Raw genomic sequence first — 10,057 nt, forward strand, 5'->3', positions numbered from 1 at the left:
CTGCCTCTTCACATCCCCTCCCGTTCTTTGCTTTATCCTAGCCACTCTAATCCTTGCTGCTGGACCCCAGCTCCTATAAAGCCCTTAAACCTGATCAAGCCTATCTTCGCTCTTTATTTAAACAGTTGTACTATGCAAACTCCCTTCCGAATTTTTCCTGGCTTAAATCTTTCAATGGTTCCCTGTTTGGCTTAATTTTTGCTCCCAACTTCCTTCCAATTTTTATTTTCTTTAATTCCTGGACATTACCAATATCCCCACCAGTTAAAGCCCATTCCTCTCATTCTTTCCCCCAAAGATGGTCCATATACTTCCTTTTGCTCCAGCCACCACAAACCTCCCAGAGCGGATCTCAAGCCCTCCTTTGCGGGACTCTCCTTGACACATTTTTAACCAAGGCATTTTTGCCCGCTTCACTTCACAGTACTCAAGTCCTTCACTCTTACACGCAGATTTTCCCTATTTCCTCACACCCACTTGCTTCTTGCTTCTCCCACCTCCTCGTCCCCACTCACTTGGGTCTCCTGCTCAGGACGCCCTTGCCGAGGGCGGCGGGGGATGCGTGCTGAAGCAGGGCTCCCGCGGCAGCACAACAACTCGAGGGACGCTCCTTCTCCTTGTCAGCTACGGCCCCGGGTGCCACCGGGTGCTGGTGGGGCGACTGGGGAGTCTGAACCCTGCTGCTGGGGGCCGGCTGTGGCTGTGCCAGGAGCTGTCCGTGGTGCTGAAGCGGCGGCTCCGGCGTGGCGGGTATGAGCTGTCCGTGGTCCTGAAGCGGTTCCTGGGCCGCAGTGGCGGCCGGAGCAGTGGCTGCAGGAGCCGGCAGTGGGGCAGACGGCGGGGGAACCAGCCCAGGCGGAGGCTGGGCTTGCAGCAGCTGCTGGTGTTCCCACAGGCTGCGGTTCTCCGCGCTCAGCTCGTCTAGACGCCGCTCCAGCTCATCGATGCGCTGGCGCTGGGTATGGATGAGGCTTTGCTGGTTCTGCACGATGGCCGTGAGCTCCTTAAGGTAGAGCACGGCGCGCACCGGGTTCTCCAGCAGGCTCTCCATGCCGCCCGCCGCCGCCTGCGCCCTGCCTGCGCCTAGGCGGGCGGCGGGGAGCGTGAGCGCGCAGGAGCCCAGCAGCCCAGCAGCTCTGTCGGTCGGTGGCCTCCCTCCCTCTCTCTCTCTCCCTCCCCTTCCCGCCGTCGCCTGCGCGTCACCGCCACACAGGCATTCGCACACGCACTAAGGGGCGGACCGGCGCCAGGGCCCACCTCCCACCTCTGGGCTTCGTGAGGAACTCTGCTTCCCGCGGGGGCGTAGGGGAGGCGGGGGCGAAGGGAGAGCAAAGAGGAAGAGGTTCGGTCGAGCAAGATACTCTGTGAGATTCCAGGATGGAGATCAGTTCTACCGGTCAACCCGAGCAGAAGAGCTGGGAAAGTGCTAGGGAACGAAGACAAAAAGGAAGCCTTCTGAGAAAAAGGAAGAATAAGGAGGGGGGAAGCTGGCACTGACGAAGAGAGGCATATAGGCACCCAGCTCGAAAAGGTCACAATCACATTTTCCTGTATCTAACTCGGAGGCAGGGCCCATTTTTAAGACCTTCTGAGGAGGACATACCTGCCTTTTTGATGCTCAACAATTTGCTTTGTGGGGTGTCTGTGAACAGTTAATAGACTCTAGAAAACAATGCGTGTGTCTGTTGCTTAGTTCTGGCAGGGGTAAGTTAAGGCAGGAAGGCTGCTCATGCAGTGATTTTCTCTGGAAATGAGAGCTCATGGCTCTTTGGACCATTAGCAGAAACAGAAACAGAACAGGGCGTCTGAGGCTCCCGCTTCCAGAACCTTCTGAAGCAACCACTGTGTTTGACATCTAGAAAGTGCATGCAATTAGAAAACACTGGACTAGGTGATGGTATAATAAAAACTATTAGGATGGGTTTGTTGGCTTCTTGTAGCTTACAAGCAGTGGTCAAAAGACTTAATACTTAATTTTGAAAGGTGGTAGTAAGACAGAGTGGTGACCAGAGTGTGGTAGGAGTCACCAGTCTGGGGATCTGGGAATGCTTCTTAGGAGAATTAACATTGAGGAGGGAAGGGTTTTCCTGGAAGCTCAGAGACATGAATCAACATGGAATTATCTGCTCATTTCTGCAGTATTTGCATGGAACCTCTACCGAATGCAGCATTAGAATAGGTCAGCAAGCAGGAAAATTAAGGCAGGAAGTCTGCTAGTGCTGGGTTTTCTCTAAAAATGAGGTCTTGGGCATTTGGAGTAATAATTCATATGCAACAATCTGTATTCATCCTGACTACACAGCTCCATGGATTTTGACAGTATATAACCAATCACTCATCACCACAAACACAACTGTTAGATGTAATTAGCACCCCTCTGCTCTGCTCAACTTCTCGTCCCCGGCCCCAGCTAAGCACGCATCTGCTTCCCCTAAACACACATTAGGTTTGCCTGTGGTGGAATTTAATATTAACGAAGTCACATAACGTATGCTTGCTTGTGTCTGATGTGTCTGTGGTCCGTCCATTCTGTTACAAGTATCGTTAGTTTCTTTTTATTTCAGAGTGGAGTCAACAACAGACACAGCATAGTTTTTTTACTTCATCCGCTTGCTGATGCTGCTGGTGGACATTTGTGTTTTTGGCACTTCTTGTTTTGCAGGTGCAAGCTGACAAGTGACTCACTTGTTCTGAAACTGAGCTCAGAGGCAGCTTCAGGTTCTCTCTCTCTCTCTCCTCTCTCCTCTCTCTCTCTCTCTCTCTCTCTCTCTCTCTCTCTCTCTCTCAGTTTAGCCTCTTATTGGTTACTCACTTCCTTGTTATACAATAACACATGATCAGAAGCCTTTTTATCATTTTCCTCAGACCCATTATTTTCCCTAAAACCCCCACATAACTATCTTCTCCAGAAAGCACGATGTGCACATAAACTCACACTTCAGCATCTGCAAAAGTAAGTTATACGTTAACTTTTAACACTCAGAAAAAGGAAAAAAAAAAAAAAGGGAAAACCTCCAAATCGCAGGTCACCCAGGCATGAACTTGCGGTTACAGCATTACATGAGAGCAGAAAAGTAGCACTTTTATTTTAAGGAAGAAAAGTTCACCGAGTTCATGGCACGGGGGAAACGGTCTGGGTAGTAATAAAAACGTGGCTATCAACAGTGGTCTGCTCTGTGTGTGTAGAATGAGCTGCTATTGCTATTAAAGGACAGGCTGGGTCAGAGTAAAAAACCCAGAATTGGAGCTCTGGGTTGTTTGAAACGCACGTTTTACTTTGGACGAAACTCCCTAGTGACCTTTGCATGGTGGCTGTGCTTCGGTTCCTGGCAGCAGCGCCGAGGCCTCGGGTTTGTCCCCTTGTGAGGCTTCTTTTCTCCGGGTTAGTTCTCCGAAGACTTTTACACAAGCCCAGTTCCTGGGTCCTTGGCTTGCATTTTCCGACAGGAAGTCTATGACCATTCTGACTCCTGTCATGACTCCAAAGAAGGAGAAAAGCAGAAACACTGTGAGTGTGAGTGACGGGGAGTGGAGTGCACAGGCGCTGTCTGGAGACAGCTGCTGTAAATACATTTAAGGGCTTAAAGATATATATGAACACAATGGGGCAAGAAATGTGATTTTAAAAAAAATAGCTAAATGGAATTTCTAAGCAGTGTTTCACCCCCTAGGAATGTAATATCTGAAATGAAATTTGTACTGGCTGCGATTCCCAGCAGATCTATATTGCAGAAGTCAGTGAGAGCAAACATAACCTACCTAGATTGGCTGATGTTTCTCTATAGGTCATTGAGTCTCTGGTGTCATTTTCTCCATTTTCTTTTTTTAATTTTCTATGTTACAGTTTGAAGATTCAAGTGTCTAAGTTTCATCTATTTCTGTTTTCTAAAAAATGTTCTTCCAACTTCTTTCTCTGCTATGGTCATTTTTTCATATTTTGGGTTTTCCTTTTCCTGTCCCTTTACATAGGTAGTAAACTTTTGACATTTTGATTGTGATTGCACTAAGTCCACATCGTGTTATTTTTTTCCTTTAAGAGCACTGTCTGTTCTCCTAAAAAGTAGATACGTTTCTGGGGGGTGTATTGTTTTGAGCTTTGGTAAGTCAAGTCTAGGATGATGGCCACTCTAGCGCTGACTCATCTTTCCTACTAAGGGCTGATCTCTCTTCCTGTGTGTGTGAGTTTAACGTGTTTGGCTCACAGCCCAGCTCAGGGTGGTCCCACTGAGCGCCCTGTTATGGAGTCCCACTGTGTGCATTTCAGGCTGGTAAACGTGAGATGGGATAGAAAGATAGAACATAAGTTGGGAAAGGAGCTCCTCACCTGGGAACCTTGTTGAAGCCTTTTGTCAACCGAGAAACAAGGATTCCAACCCAAGGAGCGACATTTCATAAAGGCTTCTGTCTCTCTCCAGATAAAAGTTTGAAAATTTGTAGAAATTTTGTCAGAAATCCCCTCTATAGTTAAGAGGTGTCTTCCAAACTGGTGCAATTCCAGTGACCCCTGATTCACTCTCACCGGATTAGAACCCCATCAAAGAAACTTCCAAAGCCACCCCATAATTTTACTTAACAAAAAGGTAGCCCTTTAAGATGTAGCTTGAGGTTTACCAACATGGTATATACAGTTAATTTTAAGACACTTATGACTTCTGTAGTGGAATACAATATCGAAGATAAAACATTAGAGGGAAATAATTGTTTTCCACTATAGGCTTCTCTTTTGAAGCCCATGCCCACACACTTGAGTATGTCTTCTTTCCCCCAGAGAAAATGTCTCATTCTCTTAGCCATTGTGCTTAGAATCTAAGGCAAAAAAGTCTTTTAGTAAACTGTAACCTTCCCCTAAGAAGTCCATACCCATGCTTTCACCACACCTGTGCTCTCAGCACACACACAGGCTCTCACCACACCCATGCTCTCTTGCCACACCCATGCTTTCTCAGGTGTATTCTATTCTTTTTCTGAGCATCTTGGGGTTTTTGTTTGTTTGTTTGTTTCAATGAACTCACTCAGCCTCATCCTGATTTGTCCTGAAATTCTCTTCTGCATCTAAACAAGGATCAGTTTATTTGAGCTGAGCTCCCTACAACAGCTAATGACCTCCTCTGGCTTTTGTGAGTTACAGCATGGAGCTGTGTCTCTCTCCTTGGTGCTGTTGACATTTGTCAGCCGATTCAAAGGGGGGGGGGAATGCTTCAATTTCTGGAGGTCTTTCTTTACTACTATCCTAGCTTGCTTTATATTGATGAGATAAACACCAGGACCACACGCAGCTTGTGGAGGTAAAGGTTTAGTTCAGTTTACAGTTATAGCATACTGTGAAAGGAAGTGAGGACAGGAACTCATGGCAGGAACCTGGAGTCAAGAAAGAAGCAAAGGCCACAGAGCCATGCTGTTTGCTGGCTTACTCTCTATCTATTTCCTCATATAAACCAGGACTACCTGCCCAGGGGCAGCGCTACCCACATTGGGTTGGGTCCTCCTACACCAATGATTAATCAAGAAAGTGTCTCACAGACCTACCCTACAGGCCAGTCTAATGGGGACATTTTCTCAATTGAGGTCTCTTCTTCACAGATAACATTAATTTTTTTCAAGTTGACAAAATTACTAAACAGTACACCTAGTTCTCTTTTCACTCGTGCTTGATGGTGCTTGATGGTACTTTTCCGTGAGTTCTCTATCCTGCACATACCCCATGACGTGCCATGTCTTCTTAGCCCTGAGAGACCCATGTGTCCTACTTTAGTTTGCTCCATCATTACAGCCTCATTACAGAACCATTAATGGTTCTCCAACCAGACAATCAAGGTGGCAAGGGGACCACCTACTCTGCTTGGCTTTTTCAGAAAACATACATGGTTTTTAAACATATGTGCATACTAGAGATGTTTTTCTAGTAGTTAACAGCAGAAGGACAAGTACAGTCTCGGGACTTGGTTTCTCAGCAATGTATTAGCACGCTCCCACCTTCATGCTCTTAGTGGGACTGGTGAAGGAGTATTAGCTCTCCTTAGGATACTATGTATGTATGTATGTATGTATGTATGTATGTATGTATGTATGTATGTATTTAACAGTGCCAGGAATAGGACCCAGGGCCTGATGCACACTCAGCAAGTGCTCTCTCACTGAGCCACATTCTCATCCTGGATATAACATTTGAGTCCCAAGGTAGTGTTGACTTTCACAGGCAAGGCAGCAGTGTGGGAACTGGATCTCAAGGCTTTAGAATCTAATGTTCAGGATCCTTCCTAGATCACTGTGAGGAGTGCAGAACCCTGGATTCTCGGTTATGAACTTGGGATCCCTAGGCCATTCTGTGAAGGGTGGCTCCTGGATGTTCTGCTGCTTTCTTTTGTTCTCCGCCTTACTTCAAACTTCCTTCAGCATTGTAGAAGTCTAGTCTTTCTCCTAGTGATTCCAACCCAATGGTCCGACTGGTCCAAATTGGGCCTTTTACTCTTTCCCAAAGTCAACCACATCTTCTATCTTTCCAGTGTTTCCCACTCTGTACAAAGTGCTCTTTCTTACCTTGAGTCCTTGCATGTTCAAATCCTGTCAGGTCAGGGCTCTGTTCCAAAGCCCTTTGCCATCCGTGGGTAGCTTCCAGTGCCTCTTCTTCTCAGGGTTACCATGTCAGCTGGCTCTAGCTCTCTCTTTTCTCTCTGTTGCATAGTTAACTGTGACACTGTCTTCCCTGTAAGACTGTAAATTCTTTATGAATGTCTCGTGAATATGGGTACCCACTTATTACTCCATCCTGTGCAAGTCCAAGGCTTTGGGCACAATAGATGTTCAAATAATATGTTCAATAACTTTATGAGGTAGTAAGTGGCTGAGATGAAAAGACAAAAGAAAATAAACAATCTCTTTTGGTTGTGGGTAAGAATGCAGCCATATGAAATTGTACTCCAGGCTGTGGGCTGGATGTCTCACTCACTAAAATAGCATTATAAAGACAGAAAGTGTATTTAAATGCTGGTCACCTTGCATATCATACAAGAGATCCTGGACTCCATCTCCAGGATGGGAAAATAAATAAATAAGAAAATAAGAAAAAATAAAATTATAATTGTATTTGAATAGATCGTGTGTGCCAATATATACATATCTCATGTGTGTGTATAGGTTTCACATACATTACATCCACAGAAATTTGCACTTCATATTTTACACACACACACACACACACACACACACACACACACACACACACACAAAATGGACAATAAAATATTTCAAAATCAAGAACTATTTGACTAGATAGGTCATAGGCTCTAAGAGAGAACCCACCACTAGGATTCTGCATCCAGCGTCTAATGAGTTATTGTTATATCTCTAGATTATTGTTTCTCCTCTTCTCAGAGGAGCTTCTGTTTGCAGTGAATGGTGACTAACCCAGAGAGTCTACCATTGGTTACCGTGCAGTAAAGCTCTAATTTTCTATGTCTCTACTGTGGAATTTCCGGCCCTAAATGGGACATCAGTGTCACACTCTGTCCTCCCAAGGCTCAGGGATGTCTGCAGAGGGGGAGCAGAAATAGAGTAAGACAGGGTGGCAGGTGACTACAGCGAAACGGTCTTGTGGATGCAGAAGGCAGTTGCACACATGACCTTACAGGGTTGTGGCTGCATGCCCGGGACCTGTGAAAGCTCCGGCGAGACACAATCTCAGCATGGAGAGAGGAGACTGGCATGAAGTCCCACCTCTGCTGAAGAGCTACTGGCGAGTGGTAACTGCTGAGAGATTAAGAAACAATTTCTCTGAGAATGCATCGCCTTATGAGTTGAACATGTTGCGGTGGAAAGCCACACATCTAAGAAGTCTGGATTGAATCTGATGGGTATAGGAGGGGGAGGCGAGGGGATACAAAAAGGTGGATCGGTAAGGGAGGGGTGGGCCTGGGAGGGGTTGGAGTAGGGGTGGAGACGGTACAAACAGATTGTATGAGATGCTAAGAGCACTAATTTTCAAAAATGAGATTGTAGAACAGGTCATGTCTAGGCTGCCTCTTAGCTGTGATGCATACATGCTGTGTTTGTTAATGTTAACTGTGAACTTGATTGGATTTAGAATCAGCCAGGAGATGTGCATGCGTGACTGGCAATAAGATGTCTCAAACGTTGCCCGTGAGGGATTATGGGATTATCTCCATTAGGTTGGTTAAAGTAGGAAGACCAAAAGGAGTATCAGCAACACCACTGCCCAGACTGGGGTCCTGGGCTGAATAAAAGGAGAAAGCAAACCAACCACTGCCCTCCAGCACTTCCTGCTTCCTGCACATGGACCGGGGACCATGCCTGAAGGTTCTGTCTGTCCTCAAGACTTCCCTGCTAAGATGATCTATATCTTTGAACAGAGAGACAATATAAACCCTTCTTCCTTAAGTTGCTTCCTTAAGTTCGTATTTTATCCAAACAACTGAAAAGTAACAAATATGCATATTAAAAGTAATAATTCTGCAGTGATTAGATAGTACAACAGGGGCACTGTGATGACTTAGATGGATAAAGACCACATGCCCTTTGGTCGTCCTGGTCCATTGTACTGAGTATCAACCATCTGTCCCCTCCTCTCCCTGTGGCCAGCTCACTCACAGGCCGCCATCTAAAGGTAAGTACCTAGGGGCTGGGGATTTAGCTCAGTGGTAGAGCGCTTACCTAGGAAGCACAAGGCCCTGGGTTCGGTCCCCAGCTCCGGAAAAAAAAGAACCAAAAAAAAAAAAATAAAGGTAAGTACCTTTAGCATGGTAGCACAGCCGGCCCTGGGATTCTCACCTGGATCGATTCAGCTGTAGGCGAGCAGGTGCAGCTGTGGAGGAAACATTGGCAGGATCTGCTCCAGCTCGGAAGATCTGATGGATGCTAGGCAGCTAGAATGGGTGACCAGGGGTCATTTCTTTTAGTCTCCAGCCTCTGGGAAAGCATCAACTAATCCCTCTCCCCCTGAAACACAATCAGAACTTCTGGATCACATGGCTTCATAAGGATTCTCTTGCCTAAGATGAAACTAATGAGGCTGTCAGCTTTGGGAAAATAAACCAGGCAGCTTTTCCTGGGAGTGGCTGGGTCTGCTCTCTGTGGGCATCTGCTTCACTGGCACGTAATAATAAGGCCACTGGTCCCAGTTAGTGTTTTTATTTCATCTCAAGGCTCAATCAGTTCTGGTTTCCTTGATGGTGAAATGGGCATGATGACCTGAGTTCACGTGAGTTCTCAAGTCATCGTGAGAGTAAAGGAACCGTGGGTATCAGATGCTGTCACAGTCATTGGCTTCTTGGTGAGCCCCAAGCAAGCCGTGTTCTGTCCCGCTTCTGTTTTTCAGAAGTGTTAAATGAGGCTCAAAAGCAATTGCTGGCTTTTCTTAAGTTTCACAGCCAAAAATGAGAAAAGGCAATAAACAGAATTATTTAAACAAAACAAAACAACAAACACAATGAAACCAAAATAAAAACAAAAGCAGAAAAAAAACGAAAAAAAAAAAAAACCCTGAATCCCAGTCTCCAATTCTTAGCCTTCGCTTTTCTTGCTCCACACCACATATTATATACGGAAAGGATAACAGCTTGGAGCTTGAAGCTGTCCTAAGCCCCCTGCGTTGTTTAAAGCTTGGTCCTCAACCTATGGCACCACTGTGAGGTAGTCGAACATTTTAGAAATGGGGCCTGGGGAAAGAAGTTAGGTCACGGGGCATGCCTATGAAAGAGGTGTTAGAACTTTGGCCCCTCCTCTTCCTTTCTCTTATATTGGGGTGAAGCTTTTTTGACCATATGCTCCCATCATGATGTGCCAGACACAGCCAGAGACAGCAAGAGCCAATCAATCATGGATAGGAACTTCTGCACCTTACAGAATTTAGAATACGGGTGTAGCTCATGCTTGTCATACCGGCACTCAGGAGGCTGAGGTAAGAGGGTGCTAACATAGAAGGAAAGAGGGGGGGGAAGGAAGGAAGAAGCAAATAACAAACCTCTCTTCTTTATGTCCTGATTAACTTCTGGTATTTATTATAACAGTAGAATCTAACGCAGAGAATCTGGGAGAGGATAGC

General features: G+C 46.0%; 1 protein-coding gene across 8 annotated transcripts in view; it reads right to left on the bottom strand.

The window, feature by feature from the left end:
• The window catches only part of Iqsec3 (IQ motif and Sec7 domain ArfGEF 3), a 96,192-nt gene extending 95,026 nt beyond the window's left edge, over positions 1-1,166 (bottom strand). For 7 of the 8 annotated variants that reach the window (XR_015685713.1, XR_015685712.1, XR_015685710.1 and 4 more), the window contains exon 1: positions 516-1,166. Coding sequence is in view for 2 of the 8 variants with exons in the window: in XM_087658390.1 (XP_087514516.1) it covers positions 516-1,051 (536 nt within the window). In the remaining 6 variants the exon portion in view is untranslated. 8 annotated transcript variants of the gene reach the window in all.
• Positions 1,167-10,057: the final 8,891 nt, after the last annotated feature.

The sequence above is a fragment of the Rattus norvegicus genome, chromosome 4, assembly GCF_021556685.1.
Source record: "Rattus norvegicus strain SHRSP/BbbUtx chromosome 4, alternate assembly SHRSP_T2T, whole genome shotgun sequence".
Lineage (NCBI taxonomy): Eukaryota > Metazoa > Chordata > Mammalia > Rodentia > Muridae > Rattus > Rattus norvegicus.